This window comes from Peromyscus eremicus, chromosome 8a, assembly GCF_949786415.1.
Source record: "Peromyscus eremicus chromosome 8a, PerEre_H2_v1, whole genome shotgun sequence".
NCBI classification, from domain to species: domain Eukaryota; kingdom Metazoa; phylum Chordata; class Mammalia; order Rodentia; family Cricetidae; genus Peromyscus; species Peromyscus eremicus.
In genome coordinates, this window is record NC_081423.1 from 90796971 (window position 1) to 90821559 (window position 24589).

The 24589-nt window shown below is 45.0% G+C and overlaps 1 protein-coding gene across 1 annotated transcript in view; it reads left to right on the forward strand.

Moving 5' to 3' along the window:
* The window catches only part of Cep112 (centrosomal protein 112), a 423208-nt gene extending 402302 nt beyond the window's left edge, over window positions 1–20906 (forward strand). The window contains exons 24-26 of the mRNA XM_059272022.1: window positions 16099–16200; window positions 19896–19960; window positions 20749–20906. Coding sequence (XP_059128005.1) covers window positions 16099–16200; window positions 19896–19960; window positions 20749–20752 — 171 coding nt within the window. The 3' untranslated portion in view covers window positions 20753–20906. The remainder of the gene's footprint in view (window positions 1–16098; window positions 16201–19895; window positions 19961–20748) is intronic.
* The last annotated feature ends 3683 nt before the right edge of the window (window positions 20907–24589 follow it).

Genomic DNA, 24589 nt, shown 5'->3' on the forward strand with positions numbered 1-24589 from the left:
CTAAACCCCTCATCTTTGCATCAACGTATTTTCTGTGGTGTTCCCTGGGTGCTTCCAAAAGCTTCACCAAATGTAGAAATGACTGGGCCCTGAGAGGTCCCGGTCATTAGCAGATCTGTAACCAGTGGTGTTAGCTTGCCAGACACCTAGGTGTCTGCGTACACTTAAACCAGAGGCAGTAGCATGGCCCTGCAGTAGAGAAGAGCCATTGAGCTTAAGTATCTGGACTTTTCTGTTGAGCCTATTGAAACAGTGTGTGCTACTTTTTTTTTTTTTTAATTACTTTAATTTCTACAGCAAGCAGATGCCAGGGAATACCCAGAGTTGGAATCGGACCAGAAGACCCAGCACAGAACACTATAGTGTATAGAGCCTAGATGAAGGCAGCAAGAGTCCATAGGAGGAAACCTAGCTCGTTAGTTCCAAACCCTGAGAGGCCTTGAGTGGCAGAGACGAGCACAAGAGGCAGGGCAGCTGAAGATGTGGATGTGGGTGTGGAGATCTAGCCATTAGAGGTTCTCAGTACCTTCCTGAAGGGTTGGTTGGGTCAGATCATAAGGTACAAAGTCTAGGCTCTTGGCAAGGAACCTGAGCCCCAGTCAGTTTATTAGAAATAACTGCTTGAAATTCAAATTGGTTTAAACAATAAGGAGAAAATTGTGACTCATGTAACTGGGCTTCAATGGAAGCCTGAAGCAGTCATTCAAGTCCTGTGACTAAGAGCCGGTTTGTCTTATTTCTTAGCTTTATTGCCTTTTCTCTTTTCTTTCTTTCTCTATGAGTTGTCTCTCTGAAGGCTGCAAGATGACTATTCCCAGTTCCTGGCCCTGTTTTCCCAGGTTCATATCAGCAGAAGAGAGGAAGTTCCCCTCCACAAAAGCTCCTACAGACATGCTAGGCTCATAGTTCCCTGGACCTGCGCTCTGACCCTCACAAGACCTGGGTAGTAAGAGGGGACGCAAAAGTCCCATCATGGGAACTGCACTAAGGTAGCATGGGAGCATGTGAGTCCTGAGACCACCACATACCCAGTCTACAATCATGAGAGTCCAGTGCTCCCCAGCAGCAGGATGGAGGCTGTTAATGTCCCCATCCTATCTACATCATCTCAGTAGCTTGGTATGGCTGGACTTGGAAGAGAAGATGAGAGAGCTGGAAATAATCTATAGGCTGTACATGGAAGTCATTAAAATTAAGGTAATAGTGTGGACTGGACATTTTTGTGTCCCCACCCCACCAAAAAAAGAAACAAAATAAAACAAAAACTCTCTTGTATATGTTGAATCCTGAATCTCCAATATAACATTTGGAAATGGGGCCTTTGGGAGGAAACTGGGTCATGAGAGTGGGGCCTTCACGATGAGATTTGAGCCTTTAGAAGAGGAGACATAAGAGGACTCTTGCTGTCTCTGACTAGTGAGGACCCAGGAAGAAGACATCACTGGCAAGTCAGACCCCTGCCCCCTCACTGGTGTCCTGACTTGGGACTTGCAGTCTCTAGAACTATAGAAGCAGTTTTATGTTTAATCTGCCTCAGTTTGTGGCATTTTATTACAGCCAAAAAAAAAAAAAATAGATGGATGGATGGAGGGAGGGATGGGTGGATGGATGGATGGATGGATGAATGGATGGTGTGCTGCTTAGCCTTTTGTCAACTTGACACAAGCTGCAGTCATCTGGAAGAGGAACCTCAATTTAGAAAATGCCTCCATCGGGTGGCCTGTAGGCAGGTCTCTGGAACATTTTCTTGATTAACCACTGATGGGCCTGGCCCACTGTCAGTGGTATCACTTCTGGGCAGATGGTCCTGGATTGTATAAGAAAGCAGGCTGAGCAAGCCAAAAAGTATTGTTTATCCATGGTTCCTGCCTCTGCTCCTGCTTTTGAGTTCCTGCCCTGACTTCCCTGTTCCCTGGATATGTAAGAGGAAATAAACCATTTCCTCCCCACAGGTTGGTTTGGTAGTGTTTTATCACAGCAACAAAACACCAGACTAGCATAGATGAAAACCAACGTGCTGTAGGTATGGAGATGGTTCAGCCAGGTCTTTGACTCTTGCCAGTGTGAGAGGCTTGAGGGAAGCCCTTCTAGAAGCTTCAACATTGCCTTGGCCTCTGCCCTCAACACCACTCATACCATCTAACTATTTTACCATCTAGTTCTGTACTTTACCAAAATGTCCCCTTAGTTCTGTTCATCTTTCCCTTCTCTCCTCTGCTGTCTGTGATCCCTAAACCCTTTGTGTTCCAACTGGCATCCCGCCGCTCCTCTGCTCTAAACCAATGGCTCCAACTCGTTCATCTGAGCTGTTGGCCAGATCTTCAAGGTTCTTTTCATCCTGCGCCGATATGAGGACCTCTGGCATCCCTGGGCAGGCCCTGAGCGGAGAGAGCTCTGGGTCCTGTGCCAGCTTTGCTCACTGCACCTTAGTTCATGCCTGTTCCTTCACCCAGAATTCTCTTTTGCCATCCAAATGCTACTCACTTTTGGGAGCACACCTCAAGAGTCATCACTTCCTGCAGACTTTCCAAGCAGCTCTTGATCCAAAGACCATTTTCTTCACCCAAATTTCTATTCTACTTATTGTTTCCCCAGACCTGGATGTGTAATGTTTGTGGATTCCTTGAAGATGAGATCTAATTTTCCCTTTGTTTTCTATGCATAGTCCAGTCTAGTTCTCAACCCAGTTGTTCAGCATTGATCAAGGAGATGAAGAGGGGCACACTGTTATGAAATGCAGTGTTCATTTCCAGGGCCATAGGGTAGGGCCTCCTCTTTCCAACTCTACCATCCTAGCTATTTCTCAACAGACCACTCACCAGTCTCTCCCATCACACTGGACTGGACTACTTTAGACTAAGAAGAAGAACATATTCCCCAAAGCCCAGAGACGTGTTCACAGGCCTCCATGCCTGACACCAGCCAGTGCGGTCTACCCTGTTGTATTTCCCACCTGATCCTGATCTAGCTGCTCTAGCTGCCTCATTCCCTCCCTCTCTTCTTACAGCTACCATGTGTCATCCCCAAACTAACTCAAGCTCCTTGCCATGTGTAGACTAAATAAGAAACCTCAGACAATCCTGAAAAGTTACCATTCCTTCAAACATTTACTTTGCCTTCAGGGGTATTTAAAGTACAGATTAAACTAAGTTCAGAGTACAACAGTTCATATTTCCAAGATCACTGGACATGACAAACATCACATGAGCCACTTTTGGTACAGAGGCTTCAGCTTACCTGTCTTAGTTTTAAAATTCTTCCTCAGGCTAGGAGGAAACAAAATTGATTCAGCTCGTCAAAAGAAAGAAGGAGAGAAAAAAAAAAACAAACAGTTTTTCTCAAAGCTGAGGTAGGGGAAAGTTACCATAATTCCAGATAAAATGCTCCCCTCTCCTCCCACATCTTAAGAGTTTCTGCTGCCAATGTTGGTTTGAAATACATGTGCAAGATAAAGAATGAAATCACTGTGGGGTCCAGAGTCACCAATTCCCACACTCCAGCCACACAGGCTGATGAACATGGAGAGTGACAGTATTTAGAACTTTTTCTTCCTCTAGTTTTAAATAGTGAATGTTTTGTGCCATCGAAGTCAAGAAAAAAAGCGGTCCCAGTGAGGTTCCAACGACCCCGGCTCCACTGACGCTCCAGAGCTTTTTGCTTTGCCTACTCTGGAACACAAACTCAGACATCATTAAAATGTGTTTCTAGATTTCACTATATTTTAATATTAAAGAAATGTCTTCAACTGAAAGAACAAAATGCGCCTGCTCTTTATTTGACCTTTGTTAGTTTGATGTGTTTTTGATCTGGGCAACAGTTTTATAAAGAATGCACAGAGACATTCCTGAAAGACCAAGCGCACTAGTAGAAATGATCATGAAAAAGAGATTAGCTGGGAAGCCTGTCACTTGGTGTAACGCTGAGAGTGTCCCTCTCCCTGGGAGTTTCTCAAGGCTCCACTGCTGCTTTTGTCTAAATCAAAAGTAATATATTTGCCATTATATTTGATGTTCATTTTTGGCTTCTTGAGGCAGTTTCCACTCTGTAGCACAGGCTAGCCTAGAACTCACTATGTAGCCCGGATGACCTCAAACTAATATTCACCCTGACCCAGTTTTCTAATACTTGGATTACAGGTATGAACCACCACTCCCAGCTCACATTTACCTTTTTAAAAGTAAGTTCCTAGCAGGGCTGTGGTGGTCCAGCATTCAGGAGGCAGAGGCATTCAGTTCTCTGTGAGTTCGAGGCCAGTCTGGTCTACAGAGTGAGTTCTGGGACAGCCAGGGCTATGCAAAGAAACCCTGTCTCTAAAACCCAAAAATAAAAAATAAAAAAAGTTCCTAGTAGCTGTTTGTACTGTAAGTCATATTTCCAATCTAAGTCGATTAAGCCAAGTTAGTGTTCATTACCAGTTGATCTAATTTGAGAAAATATAAACATCATCCTCTCTTAAAGAAGATTCCACCTCACCTGGAGCAGGTGGTTCAAGGGGCCAGATGCTGGGGGATGTTCTGCTTCACGTGCACTCCAGCCTATAGAAGGTAAAAATGCCTCTGTGCTGGCAAAAACAGTCCATATAATTCTTTCAAACTTCAAAGAAATAATGATTTAATCTTATTTACTTCTTAAATACCATTGATCTCCAGTTAAACAGAGAACTTCCCCTTAGGGAACTCACATTTCTAGTAGAAGAAAGGAGTATGCAAATCAATCATTACAATATTATGTGACAATGAAGTAAAAGCAGGGGCTGTAGGGGAGAGAAGACCTAGTTATTCCCAGCTCAGGTACTGTCTGTTTGACTTTGGATGAAACAGTAACTTCTCTAAGCCTGTTTCTTACTTAGTAAGTAGCTGTCAGTGTATCTTTGAGGGTTTTCAGGAAGATTCCATGAAGTGTAATGTCTCCATGAAGATGCAGTATGGTGCCTAGGACTTAGAAAACAATATATGCCCATCATCTTCATTATAACAGTGATAGCTTTGAGATGCTCCGAACACCAAGGCGTCAGAGCAGGGGATACAGTACATGAACATGGAGAGTTCTCCAGCTATTTGAGAGGTAGGAAAGGCACAGAGGACACAGAATAGTATGTGGAAAGGCTCGAGAAAGTAGTGCAACTTGCGTAGGAAACATCATTGCTTGAACATGAGGCTGGAAAGGTAAGTTCAGGTCATGACAACAGATCCTAGCTGAGGTGTACAAGGAAGTCACCTGTAATCTGGAGATAGAAGAAAGCATTGTAGTGTTTTCACTTGAGTGTGAAGGACAAGGTGACCAGATCTACATCAGACAAGTCAGTTGAAGGAGAAAAAGAAAGATAAGATTTTTGTCCCTATAATGAAGATCCGCATATGTCCATCCCCAATCAGAAATCATGAGTTCCTCCATTTTCTCAGAACAAGGCCAAAGGCCTGGGCAGGAGCTTCAAAGTCCTAACTACATCATTCCCACCTGCCCCCTCCAACCTCCGTCCACCCCCAAGCAAGTAGAGTTCCTGAGGATGCGTGCACTGTTCCTCCATACTTCCTGCCCTTCCCTCCACCAGCAGGGTCACCTGAGCCCTTATCCACCTGGAAAGTGTACTTACTCTTCAGTGCCCAAAGTAAGTATCACCTCTTGGGGGTTTCATTACCCCTCTTAGGAGTCCGTGGTCATGCCTGTTTCAAGAATCCTGAATGAAGCCTTTTAAAAACGTTGTGCTCCCAAACTTTTAATTGAAGGAAAATCCTCTTCCCTCCGTTGTGCAAAGGTGAATAGCCCATGCATTTAGTCAGTGAGTGTTTACAATGGTATTTTGAAGTTTTCTGCTGTGAGGTTGTGGGGTCTCCATTCCATTTAGTCAGGAGGTAAGGGGATTCGTGCACAAAATCCTCATTAGTGTTAATTGGAGCTGCCTAAGTAAGTCCTAGTGCATCAGTGAGACAATGGCTGCCTTTGTATTCCTGTTTTGTGTTTTGTATAGGATACCATATCTGGCAAGACATGCCTTCTCAAACATAAGGAGATAATTGGTACTTTGAGGGAGAGGTTTAACTTATTTAGAACTGTCAAGAGTTTAAATATGCAGAAAAGAAAGAGCAGTCATAGTTTGCCTCTTTTGAAAAATGCCTTCAAACCAGGTCAGAGATCTCTGACTAAATCAGATATTTTGAAGGAGAGTTGACTAGCATTTAGAGGTGGACCTTTTCTTGTAAGTTTTGCTTCAAAACAGGAAATACTGTATTTATCAAGGCTGATCCCATCTTAGACTCCCTTTATTTCTAGCATCAATGCTCACCAAGCTTTCTTGTCAGCAATATGCCCCTCGGGCACTCTGCGTCTTCTGTGGTGATGACATTCACGGCATGTGATAGACTGTCACCTGGGTTTTTGGTTGGTTGATTGGTTGGTTGGTTGGTTGGTTGGTTGGTTGGTTGGTTGGTTGGTTGGTTTGGGGGGAATTGTTCTGTTTTCAGTTTTTGTTTTGTTTTGTTTGCTGCTTCTCTTTGATCTTTCTGTTGCATTAACCACCTGCCTACTCCTGTCTTCTATGAGACCCCAAGCCGTGCGCCTCACTCTAGACATAGAAACCCATTCCTGACCTCTCTTGGATCCCACTTCCTCTTCACTCTCTGTGGAGTCTGTGGAGTCCGTGCTGTCCTTCCCCATTCAGAGAGCTTGTCCATTCTCAGAGCTTCAGCTCCCTCCTGTAATTATTAGGTTTAACCTCTGGCTTTCCCCAGGACCTCCACTCAAATACATCCTCATGAACATCTCTCTGGCACATCTCAAGAAGGCAGAAAACCTCAAATCGATCATTTCTTCCACCTACCTCCAGGCCAGCTCCATCTACCTGTCCCCCTGTCCCCATAGTAGGTGCTATCTAGGCAACACTGAGGTGTGAACTCCCCTTTCACTCTCCTCTTGTTACTGTTCTTCAAGCCAGCTGTCACCTTCTAGTCTGGGACCTCAGAGGTGACATCTCAGGCTCCTCACCTTCTTATGTCACTGTAGCAGCTACCCCTGGAACCCTAGGTTAGCCCTCTTGGGAGATGTCTTCACCATATTTCTAGCTGCATCCTCTCTTCTCTTCCCCTTCCCAGTTGTAGGAGGGACAGTGTGGGGTTAGATGTCCAATTTCCTTCCTGCTTCTCGTAGTTAGTTGCTCACTGTGAGCTATTTCCTTATTGTTTATGATAACATCTTATCTTTCAGATTTTATGTAAAGATTTAAAAGTGTTTTTTGGGTTTTGTTTTGTTTTGTTTTGTTTTTACAATATGTGAAAAAGTATATGTCAGGTGCTTAACACAGTATCTGGCATGTATCAGATATCTGTGAATGGGAATTTTCCTTCACGTTCTGAGCTTTTTCCTGCATGAAAAAAGGCATGACCTTTGCTGCCCATCACAATTTCAAGGTCCCACATATGTATTCAATCATAATTTTGTCCAGCCATTGACCTTCTTGCACATTTACTGTATGTCAAGTGCTCCGGCCCTACTTCAGTGTCTTGGAACCAGTGGGATTCCACCCCCCACCCCCGCCCTCAGCCACACTGAACACCTGCCTCAGTCCACAAGTCTTGGGGGTCCTTTACTAAAAGCCAGCTATGAACTTGAGGCACCTCCCTCCCTGTCCTCGGTTGCTTTGGGGCTTAGGTATAGAAGCTGCCTTTCCAGGAGTCCAGTCTCCACCAAATAGGACTAGCACTCTAAGAAGTTCAGACCCTGAAAACAGAAGTAACCATCACCCTGTTCCTTCTTCCAAGTGTATTGTCCCCAAGGCCTTTCTGAGCTATACCTTATAAAACAGAGATCACTGCCCTCCAGCTCACATAGACTGGACTCTCCGGGTATACAGGCCTTCAGTGTCTACCTCCCAGACTCCATGTGCCAGCCTTTCTCCTTCCCTCTGCAGATAGAACCGCCCTGAAGAGTCTGGGCCTTTAAGACCAAGCCAGCCTTTCTTGGAGGGAAACACAGTATGTGTCGACCTAGCAAAGGAGAAACATTCATCAGGAGTGATATTATTAGGAAGAGAAAGCATGGGAAATGAGAACAGAAGGTGAGGATTCTAGGCAGAAAAGATCTGGCAGTTTGTTCCAGAAGAAAGAGGCCTGGGTCATTTCCTATCACGCGATGTAGAAAGTCTGGAAGTAGTAAAGGCAAGGCCCTGTGGACAGAAGCAGTGTGGATGAAACTGACTCCCGCCTTCCCGTGAATCTCCAAGATCCCTTTTGATCTCAGCAGCTCTGCAGGCCTGGGTGTTTGCCTCCAACTTTCTCAGCTTTGAAGCTGGCCTACTTATTAATAGCCACTGTGCTGATTAAGAACTGCAATTCCATGATAAAAGAATCTGCTCTTTGTATTTAGGGAAAGCTTTTGTGATTAATTTACTCTAGACTTTCTGAGGATCCTGTCATTTTAAGATAAAGACCGACTTAACACCAGCAGTTGTGGGAACTGAGGTTTGGATTCATTGAGCAGCAAATATTTATTGAGTTTCCACCATATGCCAGGCACCATGCTAAGCCTTGGGGCTTCAGCCATCAGCAAAATTAACACAGCCTCTACCCTGTGTCACTGACAGTTCATACAGTTCAGGGAGTAGTGAACTTTGGATAAAAAGCCAAGCTGCAAATATTTTAGGGCTTAGGAGCCATAGGGGCCCTGCCATGACTATTAAATTTTGCCATGGTCACTCAGAAATAGCCTGTGTTCCTGTAAAACTTTATTTACAAAACTGGCAGGTGGCCAGCTTGGTCTACACACTAAAGTCTTGTTTTGGTTTCATTTTGGAGGGGTGTGTTTGAGTTTCAATTTGTATGTATTTATTAAGAAAGGTTTCTCTATATAGGCCAGGCTGACCTTGAAGTCTTGGTGATCCTGTCTCAGTCTCTCCAGGCTGCAGTTACAGGCATGCACTACCACACTGGAGAACTTACAGCCTGAGATACACGGACCTTTGGTCTAATGGATGCAACACACGTGAATGCAAGTTAATAGTTTGCTTGTTCTGCATTGTTTTGATCCAGACTGTTATGATCACAGCTGACAAAAGCTAGGAAATCTCAGAAAAGGCTAACTTTGGGAATAGTCTATTAAGGGCCCAGTTTCTCTCTCTGGTTCTCAGCTCTTCTTCCCCTGGAGTGGCCTTTCTGTCTGTCTGTTTTCACTCCACTACAGCAAGACAGCAGTAACATTAATGACGTCCCCTGGGGAAAAGTCCAGTGGATGAGATCAGAGAGCCGGTGTCTTATGATGCTCATGAGTTCGGGTGCCTGGACTTGGATCATGTGCCCCGGCCTTAATCAGTCATTGGTGACATCATGATTGACTTAGGTCCTATCACACTCTTCACCACTCCAACCTTGGGTGGGACAGGGAGGGGGAAAGATGTGTTCCAGTTACCAGAGGACTGATGAGTAAGTGTAGGGTGATACAGTATGCATAGCATCCATCAGGGGAGATGCTGAAAACATCTGTATCAGTGATGCCACACCCATGTATCAGGGATGCCACTAAGCCTTCCTGTCTCCATCAAGAAGCAAAGTGTACAGATTCTATGCAAATGCCCCAAATTTTAGTATTCATGTGTTATATTTCCCATTACAGCCACCGTGTTTGTTATGTATTTGAGTCTTTGGCTCCCGAGCTGACTTGAGCAGTTACTAGTCATTTTCTCTTTGAGTATCTTGCCGCTTTCCCATTCTTCCTAAGTGTGTCGCATTCTAAGTAGTCTCAGCAGACCTCTCCTTTCTGTTTCATGTCAGGGAATCATTTGATCCCCAAAGCTGGACTTGAGCATCGAACAGTAATCAAAGCACTGGTCTGAATGAGTTTGTTACTTTGAAGCCGTCCTTCTCTCCACAGGACCAGAACACTGAGAAAGTCCCATTTCCCCAGACCCGACCATGCCACCTTGTAAACAATGGACGTTAGCAACTGCACAGCTGTCCCGCCACCCACTTGCCTGGTCCACCCAGGAACCATTCCTTCCCTCCTGCTGGAAACTGGTCCATCTGCACAGGCACAGGAGGACTTCCAGCAAGCTGCACTCTTAGGCTGGGAGATACCCTTTCAACAAAGAGCCAATAGGAGCCCGACTGAAGAAAGAGGAATGAATGAATATTTAAAGGTTGTTAAGAAAATTATGGCTACTTTACATTTTCACTTTATATTTGAGATTCAAACTATACAAGCTGTGCTGCAGAAAGAGCACCCTTCCTAAAATGGATCTTCCTTGGCAGTTGCTGTGGCAACACAGAACACCTTAACCCCAGATAATGATGACATTTCTTAGAAGGCAGTGCATTTTCTCAGCTGCACTGCAGATTTTTTTTTTGCATCATCTTTTACCACTGTTCCTTTCATTTTTATTCTTCAAACCAGAAAGTCAGGCATGTAAGTTCTAAGTTCTCACTCCTCTAAAGTGCCAATGCAGAAACTTTTTTGCTATGCAAAGGCAAAAGCCCTCTGCATTTCTGTTTATATTATCCCCAATAGCAGCTAGCTAACCTCCCTTCCTGTGTCCTGCGCCTACCATGTCCTCTAACCTGCCCTTCAAAATGCTAGAGAAGCCTACCCCCCACAGCTCCTACCCATGCCCCCACAGCTCCCACCCATGCCCCTACAGCTCCCACCCATGCCCCCACACCCCACAGCACTCACCCGTGCCCCCACAGTGCTCACCCATGCCCCACCCCCCACAGCTCTCACCCATGCCCCACCCCCCACAGCGCTCACCCATGCCCCCACCCCCCACAGCACTCACCCATGCCCCCACCCCCCACAGCGCTCACCCATGACCCCACCCCCCACAGCGCTCACCCATGGCCCCACCCCCCACAGCACTCACCCGTGCCCCCACAGTGCTCATCCGTGCTCCCACTCTTTAAAAGAACAGCATATACCATGAGCCCAACTCTCCTCCTCCTCTCCTCTCTTCTTTCTACTCACTGTGATCCATGCACCTGTCATACTCCATTTGTTTTACAGACTTCCGATAAGCCAAGCATTAGAAGGCCATGTTCTAAGCAAACAGTCCACAGTGACCAGAATCATCACTTAATCTCCCTTAACCTCCCCTATGTTTCTAGTTGGTAGAGATCCAGAGACTGAGTTTTAAGCTGACATCCTTCCCAAGTTGTAGGCAAAGACCTGAGACAGTCTGTCTGTATGAACTGAATGCCTGCTTACACATACACCCCAACTCATGTGGTGACCCTCAGGTCCCAGTGAATTTGTAGATGGGACCTTTGGGAGCTAATTAAGTCAGGGTGAGGGCCTACGTTATAAGAAGAGGAAGAAACCAAGCTCACTGTCTGTGTGCACACGGCAAGGAAAGGTATGCTCGGTTCACCAGGGGAACCCTCATCAGGCACTGGGCCATGTAGCCTCTAACCTTGGATTTCCAGCCCCCACGACAAGCTTCCCTGTCATTAGCCTAGAACAGGAAGCCTCAGAATCCAGAGATGGATGCAGTGGCAAAATCCCACCAGGTAAGAAAGTCTAGAGCTGCAGACATGGCTCAGTGGGTAAAAGTATTAGCAGCACAAGCCTGGTGATCAGCGTTCAACCCCCTGTACTCACGTTTTAAAAACAAAAAGTCTATGGAAGTGATGCACATCTGTAATCACAGCACTCCTGCTTTGAGATGGAAGACAGAGCAGCTCACAGACCAGCTAGCTAGCCTGGGGTACACAGCACAGCAGCAAACACAATGTAGACCGCCTCACCAGGGGTGGAGAAAGAATGCCTGAGGGTGGTCCTCTGAACTCCACGCCGGTGCCGTGGCACCTGCATGCAAGCACATACACACACTAGATAACTTCTTTAAAAATTAAAAATCGAAGATAGAAAATAAAAATTAGTTTACGAAAAAAGAAGGAAGGACAAGACATAATAATGGTCCTGTGTTGGGGAAGAGCACAGGGCACTTGACAAACTAAAAGAATGCAAGCGAGGCAGATGGGGCCACAGGCACAAGGCCTTCTGGTAACAGAGAGGATCTGAATTTTGACTCTGTTTGAAAAACAAACCCAAATACTGCAGTGACCGATGAATACATTCCAGACTAAAATGGTACCAGTGGTGGCAGAGGTTAAAGATGCTGTCAATGGAATTCCTGTCTCCCCGCTTTCTCCTCTGCTGAGATTCAGTGTAATAGTAAACTCTAGTTGGAGATAGTCTCTGTCTTCACAGTCCTTTATATAAAAATGAATCTTGCTGGTGTCATGCCTTTGTAGGAGGACTAGGCTGTTGCAGTGGGGTCAGGTGTTAGCCATGTTATATACACCTCACTTCTGCTCGGCTTCCCAGGGAGCGTTCTTGCTTACTAAATGCCATTGTTATGATGCTCTGGGTTCCCCAATGGGACTTTGATAGGGGAAATCAGATGCAGGAAAGTTGAAAGGTGAGTAATCACAATGGACCGAGGGAAGCTAGACTCTTATTAGATGAGATGTGGCTGAGGAATGCAGAAGAACAGACTATTATACATGGTGCTTTTGGAGAGTGGTGGGTGTGGAGGGTGAGATGGACATGAGCCTGGCAGCCCTGGAAATTCCCTTCCAGAGTTCTTAAGCCAAAACAGCCTTCAAATGCTTTGATGTTTAGTAAATTTACTCGCTGGTATAATAGGATACTGTATACTGATGATTTTAATCTTTTTTAAATTTTTATTTATGGTGTGGGGCAGTGCACACCACAGCACACATGTGGAGACTGGAGGACAATTTGCCAGAAGTCTGTTCTCTCTGCTGTATGAGGCCATGTGGACCGACTCAGGCCATCAGACTTGGTGGCAAACACCTTTACCCTTTACACACAGCCATTCCACTAACCCACACTATATAATTAAATGCTAATATTTTACAGTAAAGTTACATGTGCCAATTTTACTCTTTCAGCAAAGAAGTGTATGTCCACCAAGCCCTTTGATTAGATTAGTTCTACCTTCTCTTGCTTCTTGATCTGCTGTAAGGCTAGTTTATCCCATAATGAACACTGAAAGAAATGTCAGGAGGCTTTTCAAAGGAGAGTGGTATAGTCGCCGTTAATGTCTCATGGTTGGTCTATGGGTGGAGGTTATCTCCCCTCCTTATTTCACATCAAATTCATTGTGGTGTTTAGCTTTAATTCTAAACTTGACACAACTTAGAATCACCTGAGAACAGACTCTCAGTGAAGGATTGCTTAGATCAGTTGGCCTGTGGACGTGTCTGTGGGGGCCTGTCTAAAGTTAAACGATGTGGAAAGAATCAGCCCACTGTGGGTGGCACCATTCCCTAAACATGAGTTCTTGAATGCATGAGAGTGGAGAAAGTGAGCTGAGCACAAACAAACAAGAGAACACGCGTGCCCTCTTTCTCTCTGCCCTTGACTGTGGATGTGCTGTACTTGGCTGTTTGTTTCTGAAGTTCCTGCCCCCTCACTTCCTTCAGTGGACTAGACTCTGGAACTGTGAGCGAAGATAAACCCTTTCTACCCTAAGTTGTTAGATTTGGGGGTGGGGGATTATTGTGTTGTTTGTTGGTTTGTGAGATCAGAGGTTTTATCACAGCAACAGAAATGAACGAGAACACACTTCCTGGGTCAGAGACGGAGGTATGTCTCGTCCACAGCTTAGGCGTACTAGAGAAGCGCTGCGTTGCAAACAAATGGAAGAAGACACAGAACAGATGGAAGGGCAGTGTGCAAGATAGGAGTGTGAAAAGGTAGTGAAAAGGCCACTACACTGCCAGGAAAAGGATCCAGAAGGCACTGCCTACCTGCACTCTCTGGGCAAGTCCAGTGATGACAAGCTGGATGAATAGCAGCTTCCTCCCAGACAGTTAGTGGCCAATAGTGCTTATTCTTTCAAGGGCATTACCCTGATGGTCCAGTGGTGGCTGGCTGAACCAGGAGCACCTCTCCGGGGTGCTTTCTTGCCGTACCCAATTATCAGAGAGCAGGTTCAAAGGATTAGACTACATAATGGTGGCATTAGCTTAGTTTACTTTGTCCTTTGTGACCAATATTCAATTAAACAGCTAAGGGAGTGTCAACAGGAAACAGATTCTGTTCTACATCAGACAACTTTGCCTCAATTCCTACTGTGCAAGAGAGGGAGTCATGGCTCCCGTATATCCCTTACTCAAACCAGCCTTAGTCAGCCTTCATCATCCCTTTGCTTGGCAAGACTTCCCCAAGATGTTAGGATGCTTTATTTTCCTCAAGAAAGATATGGGGGACTGTAGGTGGGGGAGATGATTCAGTGGTTCAGAGCACTTGGCTGCTCTTCCGGAGGTTCCCAGCACCCACGTATTGGCTCAGAAGCAATCTGTAACTCTGGTTCCAGAGGATCTGATGCCCTCTTCTGGTCTCCTTAGGCTCTGCGTGCACATGGGGCACAGACACACATGCAGGCAAACATTCAGACACAGAAATTAATAAAATCTTTTTTTAAAGGAAAAAGAAAGAAAAATAATCATACAGGGTAGAGCAGCAGCAGCAAGGGTCCTTTTGCCTGTGATACATACTTACTGATACATAGATAGATCCGTACTTCACTGAGTGGGCTTGAAAATGTGTGTTTTGGGGGGAATTTATAAATCTCTTGTTTTAGATTAAGAAGTGCAATGCGGTTGGGGATTTAGCTCAGTGGTAGAGAGCTTGCCTAGCAAGCGCAAGGCCCTGGGATCGGTCCTCAGCTCCAGAAAAAAAGAAAAAGGAAAAAAAAAAAAGAAGTGCAGTGCATTTATATAGATTTTTGTCCTGTGGTTAAATCTTTAGTATGTTAAAATTTTTAAGCAATGGGAAAGTAAGAGGATGATTGAGAACCAAATGTGGTCCTCTAGAGGTTGCTCAGTGGTTAGAGCACTGGCTGCTCTTACAGAAGCCCTCCATGTAGTTCCCAGCACCCACATGGCAGCTCACAGCCACCTGTAACTCCAGTTCCAGGGGATCTCATGCTCTAGCACAGTTGGCATGGGTTTTAAGTAAGTAATGAAATTAATCACTATAACACATTTCTTCGACTCAGTTCAGTTTAGTGGAAGAAGAATTAGGATTTACAAGGTGGTGATTTTAAATTAATCCCAGCAATCTACAGGCCTGCCCTGCCCACCTAAGTTCAGTTGTTGTATACATTTCCCGTTTCCGTTTGCAGTTGTTTGATGACTTGTGTATGTAATATATTGCAATTCAGTTGACTCGCACGTAATGCATATAGTCAATCTTTAAAGTAATTCTGTTGCATCTTACATTACAAGGAACATAGCTGTAGAAAGCCACTGCTATTTGTACAAGCACATTCATGTGACATGCATGAAAATTGTCCAAAGATTTCGCTTCCACTACCTTCACTTACACTTTAGATCTCAGAGACCAATATCGCCACCAAAGTGTCCAGTGAGCGTGCACACCACCTGTCCACCCATGTTAGACACAGCTGTGCAGATCCCCCAGAATTAGTGTCCTCATTGCCACCTGAATCCTACCAAGCACTCCAGTAGTCTGTAAGTGTCAGTCAAACCAAAGGCATGCTATGAGTTGTCCCTAACCATAGTCGGTCCCTGTCGTAATCTGCATCCTGGTGCAGAAAAGGCCTTGGAGTTGACATAGTGGCCAACCCTGTAAGCAGGGACAAAAGAATGAAATTTACTTAATATTAATACAATGCTGAAAGTTGTGTTAACAGGGATTTTCTTTGTTTAGGATTTATTTACTTGTATTTATATGTGAGTGTTTTGCCTCCATGCTATTTGTCTCCCTGGTATTTGTGGAAGTCAGAAGAGGGCATCAGATCCACTGTAACTAGAGTTATAGGCAGTTGTGAATTGTCACGTCAGTGCTGGGAACTGAATCCTGGTTCAGAGCAAGAGCAGCAAGCTGAGTAACCTCTCCAGCCCCTGTGAACAGGAAGTTGTTCCAGGGACCATCTGTGCCAGAATCATGTACGCAGGCTGAGTAACTTATCAGTGTATATAACTCTTCACTTTTATGTCATTTATTGTATGCTTTCTGACAATAAATATAGAAAACTGCTTGTGGATTAAGATGTTTTTCTAAGATCTCTTAAATCCAAAGCAGGCATTTCTGGGGTATAAAAGATTTTTTTTTTCATTTTAGATAACATACATACGACAAGAATATGAAACAAAATTCAAAGGGTTAATGCCTGCATCTCTAAGACAAGAACTTGAGGACACCATTTCCTCCCTGAAGTCACAGGTAACTCCTAGAGCTGGGGAATACTCTAAGACGTAGGTGTGGTGTAGGTGGGGCATGCATTCTGAAGAGAAGCTTGCAAATAGCCTGATTCTGCCTCGCTCCAGAATCACTGTGAGCCCCACACTGACCCATCATCAGCGTGGACTGGGTTACTCCCCTGAAACTGGGTCAGTCATGGCAGCTTTGAGTCATTCACAGTCCAGTGCAATTTCACCCTTTCTTCTTAGTTCGGGGTCCAAAATGCCATTCCGCAATGCATTGCTGTTTCCTTGCTTATGCTAAAGTATGGGGGGAACAAAAGCATCATTAATTTAGAAGAATTTTTTTCTGGTATGTTTTATATTGTTTTCAAAGGTATATATTTTAAGTCCAAGGCAAAATAATGTTAAGATATTCAAACAATTAGGTTTGATTTTTTTTTTTTTTTTTTTTTTTTTTTGGTTTTTTGAGACAGGGTTTCTCTGTATCTTTAGACTAGCTCTGTAGACCAGGCTGGCCTCAAACTCACAGAGATCCACCTGCCTCTGCCTTTCTTTTTTTTTTTTTTTTTTTTTTTTTTTTTTGGAGACAGGGTTTCTCTGTGTAGCTTTGTGCCTTTCCTGGAACTCACTTGGTAGCCCAGGCTGGCCTCGAACTCACAGAGATTCGCCTGGCTCTGCCTCCCGAGTGCTGGGATTAAAGGCGTGCGCCACCACCGCCCGGCGATGTTTCTTATTAAAGTGTATGATTCCTAAAATGTAAGGTGAGAGGTGAACACTTGGGAAACTGAGGCAGGAGGATCACAAAATCAGGGCCAGTCTGAATTACATAGCAAAATCCTTTCTCAAAACAAACAAAAAATTACCCAACAGACTTCTGTATTAAGTGTTGTCTTCGGGAGTTTTGTTTTTGGTGATGGGGGAGTTTGAGATAGGCTTTTACCCTGTAGCCCTGGCTGTCCTGGAACTCACTCTATAGACCAGGCTGACCTCAAACTGTCTCTGCTTCCTCAGTACTGGGATTAAAGGTGTGTGCCATCATGTATTGAGCGTTTATGCATTGTCAACCTATGAAAATTTGTGTATGTGTGTGTTTTGGGGTGTTTGTTCGTTTGTTTGGGGGTGTTTTGTTGTTTGTTGTTGTTGTTGTTGTTGTTGTTTTAGAAAATGTCTCTACATAGCTCTGGCTGTCCTGGAATTCACTAGACCAGGCTGGCCTTGAACTCACAGAGATCTGCCTGCCTCTGCCTTCTGAATGCTGGGATTAAAGGCATATGCCATCACACCTGACTACCTATCAGTTTTTAACTCCTACCTGAGGAATCTGCATAGTCTTATTTCCAACACACTGGGAAACTAAAGATATATGAATTCCTGTAATGGTTCCATTAGGGAAGGGTTTCTACACTCAGTGCTAAGAACTGTACCTGGTACATAGTAGGTGCTAGTTAAATAATAAAATAACCAGTGTCATTTGATAATACTAATATGGGGTGTTTATAATATGTAAAATGACTATGTGAAGCCAACATGGTGATGCGCACGCCTTTAATCCCAACACTTGGAAGGCAGAGGCAGGTGGATCTCTGTGAGTTCAAGGCCAGCTTGGTTTATATAGCAAATTTCTGGCCACCCAGGGCTACACAGTGACGGGGGTGGTGCAGGGAGATTGTGATGTTGCTTGGGTCAGACTGGCCTAGAACTTGTCAGGAAATGCAGGCTGGCCTCCAACTCCTGACAGTCCTGCCTCAGCCTCCCCTGTCTTGAGCCATCATGCCAGCCGAAAGCAAATTGTAGCTGATTCTTTCATCTTTCCCTCACGAAGAAGGCTGAAGCGAAGGGTACTTTCCCTCAGTCCTCTTCCTGCTGTCCCCTGCTGCCTTTGGAAGCTGCTAATAGGTTCTGCCATGCTTGCCTCTGCATACGAAAACAAATGATGGAAGAGAGCAAAGCACGCGGGGCACGCAGCTTTTCTTTCTGTGAAAGGCACTCAGAGGTGTGGTTTGCCCATCAGCTTCACGGAGGGGTCAGCTATGAGGGCCTGATGCCCTCAGAGGAGATTCTTACTTTGGAGGCACAGGGGGGGGGGGGAGATCCAGTGCCCACCTGCATGGCTTCTGTTATCGTTTATACCATTGTACTGTAAGAAAAGCCACTTCAGCCTCCTGGAACTGGATGTTGACCCAGAGAGAGCTGCCAGCTGCATGAGGGCCTCGGAGTTGGCAGCTGTGCGTAGGAGTCGCAAGCCGCAGAGCGAGCAGATTTCATTTGAAAGCACAGGTGCCTGTGTTTTTGAGAATTGTTGGAATTCCAGTCGATGGCAGTGCAGGGTGGGGGAGGAAAGTTAGAGCAGTGTGATCCCTGCATCTGTCAAAATGATCAGTTGTCCTGGGGGTCACTTGAGCAATTGGCTAAAATGAAGAGCAGGGTGCTACTACAAATCAGCCAGTCCGGGGACCACTCTGGTGCACCCACTGGGGCAGCCTGTGCTTTCTCTCTTTCAAGCCCGTTTTCGGTTCGGCCAGCTGTACTCTTGCATAACTATGCCTCAGAACCAGCCGTTGCCATGGTTTCAGCTCAGACCAAAGAAGCAAGAGTAAACAATTCTGAGTAGATCAAATGCCGCTGACTCTTGATTACATTGAATCATAGTATAAGCTGTCCCTAAACTGTTTTTTATGTGGTTGGATAAGGTGTTTTTAATCGATGCCTGATAAATAGGTGTCGCTGATCCATAGACATTTATACTTCAAAGAAGTCAGCTGTACTATAAAGACCTCATTGAAGAAGTCATGCTGGACAACAACGGTCTTCTAACACCCAGCCCTCCACTCCATGGTGGTACCTACTGTGAGGTCTATTCTGGGCCTTTACTCTGAGGCATAGCTCACCACACTTCTCCCCCTGGGAAGCAGCCGTCATGAACCCCATTTCACAGATGACACAGCAAGAGCTGAGTAACCTTCCTAGAGCCTTGGAGACCAAGCCAGGGATGGAACTCAAGTTGGCCCCACTCCAGGCAAAGCTCGGCTCTTTCCACTCCAAAACCCTGTCTCTAACCTCAGGGAATCCCCAGGATGGATTTGAGGTTTCCAGAAAGCCGTAATTTTCTCTTCACTCACTTGTTCGCTCATTAAACAGCTAGTGCATAGCAGCTACATGCCCAGCCCTGTCAAAGAAACTGGGGACTCAGAGATAGACAGAGTCACCCCTCTCCAGAAAAGACAGACATGAAAACATAACCACCAGGCGGTGTGAGAAGGCAGAGAGCCTGGGATGCAGAGGAGGGGCCGCTGGCTTGGGGCAGGGTTAGGTGGTGGGAGCAGTTGGGGAACAGTGGGAGGGCTGAGGTTTGAACCAGCCGTGGAAGACAAGTAGGAGACTTTTAGTCAAGTGTTCCAAAATAAGAAATGGCCCTAACCAAAGGGTCACAGAGTGACCAACCTGGTGTAAGGTGGCCGTGGTGGGAAGGTGATGAGGAGAGAGGGAGCCACAAAGGTAGAATGGCACCAGATCAAGATGGCCCTGGGATAGTTTGTAGTTGGTTCTGTGGCCTTTGATGGATTTTTGGTAGGGACAGGATATGACCAGATGTAGGAAAATGCATTATTAATATTCACTCTCTCTGAGTTTTTTCCAGGGAATTATTTAAGTAAAATTCTAACATACTGTGTGTGCAGTATTGACATATGCATCTCACACAAGATGTCTTTCTAGGTCAACTTTCTGCAAAAGAGAGCATCCATTCTTCAAGAAGAACTGACCACCTACCAAGGCAGAAGGTATGAGCAGTGAATGAAATAAACACCTTCCAATTAATGTACCCCTGGAGTCTTTTAGCTTGACATGCAAGTCTTCACTGAAATGTCTAGACACAAGATAAGTCTTGAAAGAAAGACATTTTAATGAACAGCTTGTCTTTGAGAAGTCACCCACCTCTTTAATCACAGGGCTTAGATTCATCAGAACAAGATTCGGGAATCTCAGGGTGTGGCAAGTAGGGACCTCACCTGGGCAGTCAGGCAAGGTGTGGTCTTGAAGCCCAGCTGTGGACTAAAGGAGACACCATCTTCCTTTAAGACTGTGGCATGATGCAATTCTCTGTGATGGCTCACATCTTCAAAGTCCCTAACCCTGGGGGTTTGGCACTGTTCTCCAGACCAGAATAAGTCAATGGCTTTGTGATGTTAAACATTCACAGAGATGGAGTGTCCTGGTGTGCAGGACTGTGGGATGCAGAAGATCGTCTTAAAGCTTCCCAGTGATATCACCAACCAAGGCAATGTTTACTAATGGTCCAGGTCAGTCAGGCAACTTTGCTTTTAAGTGTAGTCACAGGCTGGGCTGCTTACTTGGCATCAAAATAAAAGGAATGAGCTCGTGAATCATTTACTTTTCAAAAGATTCTGTGTGCCTGATGATGATAAGATCAGTTGCTTATAGGCATACGTGATGAAATTTTGATAGCACATACCCTTTTGAACCTCCAACTCCTTCAGAATTATAACACATTTTACAACTGACAGACCTATTCAGACTAAAAATCCTAACATGGGTTTTTGATTTGCAGGTAACTGCATGGGAGAGCATGGCAGGTGAGGTTGTCTGGACTGCACTGTGGACTTCATCCAGCAGGTTTGAAGATTTGGATATTGTGAACTATGAGATCAATGGCTTTTTTTTTTAATGCTTAAGTGTAATTAAGATCATAAAAACATGCATCATCCATGCAGTGGGTTGGCTTTATTTGTGTTTGCCTAAGTTATTTTTTACCATCTCTTTCTTTCTGACCCTGTGTTTGTATTGGAGTATGTGCTGAAGACTGCTTCCATTGAGCAGAGATGGAACCGCCTGTGGTGTGCCTTGGTAGTGCTTCACAAGGGTCTTGCAAGTTACGCATGATTAGAATCACGATTGTAGTATCATATCAAAATTCTTAACCTGTTAATGCTGTTCCCATGTTCATGTTCACATATTAAAATGTCATTTTGTACTATTCTTGTTTTCTTTCAACATTTTATCACACCTCATCTGCTAAGTATGACATATACCTGGTATTTTTTCCCCAAGAAATACTGACCACCTCAAATTCTACTTTGGAGGAAAATACTCTATATCATGTCAAAGATTAATTCATAATTTTGGCATGAATCTGCTGTGCAGAGTCAAACCACTGGGTCATGCATGTCATGTGGGTCTCCAGTCTGCCCCCTGGGGCTGCAGGGCTGCAGGGTGGGAAGACTGTGCATGCAGCTCTGGTTGTCCTGTTCCTTTCTCGATGACTCCTTTGCTTTGATTGTCACATCGGTCCATGATCTTAAGAAAGCCTAACAGCATTTGACCAGCGTTTGAGGACACAGACCATTGGCAAGCCACTGCGCCTGCCCATTGGTCTTGTCTGCAGTGTGCTTGCTCTTATGAATGATGCTTAAGCCCAGGTTGCTTTTCCCACATCAGTCCTGTGCTGGTTGGTCAGCCTGATTTGCCAAAGAAATTGAGTTGCACTTGCAAAGCTGCTCCAGTTTCATCTGAGTGATCCTGGGGTGAGCCAGGGGCCTTTTGAGACACTCTGAGACGGAGTGAGTGGGAGGGGCAAGGGCTGTAATCGTCTGATTACTATAAAAGGGCAGGAGAGATAATTTATTTAAACTTATTCAAAATTCTTTTCTCTCTCCCATGCCCAAATTTGCCCATCGCTTGCTGTCCGAGGATTGGTTTTTCTTTCTTGTACCCTGTCTGAGACATGGAGAAGATAAGAAAACCCAGGTTTTACAGTCACTTCCAAAGCCAAGGCAGGTCAGGCTGTGTGGGGGCTATCAGTAGGGGGCTGACATCTGGCAGGAAGTCATCTTTGGGGAGCCCCCACCTTCCCGGTGCCTTTCAAATGTCCTCCTCACCCAACCCCTCCTCCAGGAGTATAAATTTGTGTCCTGTGAATGATCACACATACTTCAAAAATATACACACATACACAAAAAAAAATTATAGCAGCTGCTTTTAAAGCCACCTAACCAATGAGAACAGATGATGTCCAGTGATGACCTAGCACTTGGAACAAAGAAGGCTGTATGGTTAATGTTAAGTGCTTCTGTGGGGACCATGAAAAGCAGGTTGAGGTCAGAGGATTTCAAAGTTAGTCTCGGCCTGAAATGGAATATTTACTGAGTTGTTTTGTTTGCTGAAATTGGAACTCCCACTCAGGAATATTTGTTTTCCGTAAGTAAATATCAGTAGAAGTTTTGGAAACTTGCCTGCTATTCTTTCTTTTCCTTATTTCAAGGGTTATGAAATTACAAACACTGATGAACCTTTGACATTACCCAGATCCCATTTCCCTTATGCAGTGAGCCAAGCATGTCTGGGAGTAAATCAAGTAACACTTTGGGTCATTTTGATTGGATGTGATAGGAAGGGGTAGGTGACACTCATGTTTTTGTGAGCATTCTCTGATAAAGGAAGAGAGAGGAAAATTGCTTTTGGCATGTTTGAAATTCCGCACTGAGGATATAAGTGGCTACTGGGACAAAACGTGAGTGCTCAGGAAATAAATTATAAACACTGCGCCTTATTATAAAATCATCTGAGGTTGCATCCTTTCTTTTATCCGAGGGAGGATCAATTGTTCATCACAAGTGCCTAATTTAGTTACATCTCCAGGTGTCACTGTCTGCTACCATGCTTGAGCCTCCCTCCACCTGTGCCTTCTCCAGTCCGACATTAACTGTCAACAGGTGGCAGCTGATAAGGCATTTGGAACACTGAGAAGGAAGCTCCGGCCTGAGCTCCCGTGGCTGGCTGTGAGTGCTAGACACTCTGGAGGAGTCAGGGAAGGGGAGAACCCAAGGGAAGTTGGCAGTTCAATCACCTGTGTAGAGCATAGTTCCCTATCAGTCCATTTCTGTTCCCCAGCAGTTGGACCTTTTGGGAGTCTGACCTCTGCTTCTGCAACCTCCCCACTCACCAAAGAACTCCACAGAGGGCAGCCATCAAGGGATACAGTGGAGGAGGAGGAAATCTAAGAGAGAGGGAACAGAGGACTGGCCTGCTTCATAGACTGCACGAAAGTATTGGTAGCAAGGTGGCTAGAAGGGAATCGCTCATATGCTGAGATCCTTCTGTAAATGCTGCATATTAACTGAGTCTTCAGAATACTGGCATGCGCTTATAATAGGAAGCAACCTCATTAAAGGAGTCTGCGGAGAAAAGTGCAGAAGGAAGGAACTGGGAGTTTGAATTAACAATTAACAGCATCCTCATTGAAGTGCATCACCAGCCAGGAAAGGCAGCGGCGTTTGTGCCTTCTGTGTAAGGGTGAAAGGAAAGGTAAAACATCAAAACTGCTGGGAGAGAAGCTTCAGAACACAAGGTCATTTGAATTCATAGTTGCCTTAAAAGAGCTCTCTCTTCTGAGCTTTCATATTTTGTTCAGAAAGGTCGCCTCTTTTAAGCCTTGTCATTAAAGACAGTTTGCTCTTTAAAGTGAATTATCAAAGGGTATAGAAATTGTGAGTTACTGAAACTAAAATGCATGATCAATTTTAAGTGTGCTAACTAAAGCCTGCTTAAATGTGGATGTGCTTTTGTGCTGGCAGCCGCTTTGATAAAGCCAGGGGAAGGTACATGGTTGGCCAATTCAAAGTAGGGAAAGGAGATAATTAGATAAAACTTTCTCAACTCTCCAAGTGGGTCTTAGCTTTAGAGGCTTGATTAGGAAGCTGTGGCTGAGACCCTAAATGGTATTTGAGGGGTGAAGTGGAATGCTCCAAGCTCTGACAGGGTGAACATCAACCTTCTTACCTGTATTGTTTTAAAACAGAATCAAACTTCGGTTCATATCATTTGCCTCATACAGAGGAAGAGAATTGAAATTGATGTCATGAGACCAAAGAATTGTTAAACTGGTTTCCTCCCCAGTACCAAGGGTAGCTGGAATCGTCTTCTCCCAGACATCTCAGTTCTAAGACAAGGTTTCCACTGGACGAACATATTTACATTGGACACCTAAATGCTGCTGGTGGGTGTTGCCGTCTAGAGAAGGATGCTTAGTCCAGATGTGAGGCTGACCAATAGTCTGATATCCTCTTGGGGCGTCTCCCACCTAAAGTGAGGTCTCATGGAGCATGGTGAGGTGCACACAAAGACCTCATCATGGAACAGAAAGGGGCTAACTCCTGGGAAGCTGGCTTCATCTAACTAGCTGAAATGTAGTTACATGGATAAAGCCACTTTGCCCACACTCTGTCCCTTTAGCTAGGAAAGGAATTCAGCAGACAGGTGGCATCGGCTGTTTCTGTCTCCTTGGTGATTCTCTTCACCCGCTTAGGCCTCCCTTCTGTAGTCTGTCACACAAACCTTACGTTTGGCTGTTCCCAGTGGTATCACTTCAACCGTTTCATTTAGTGTTTCTCAAA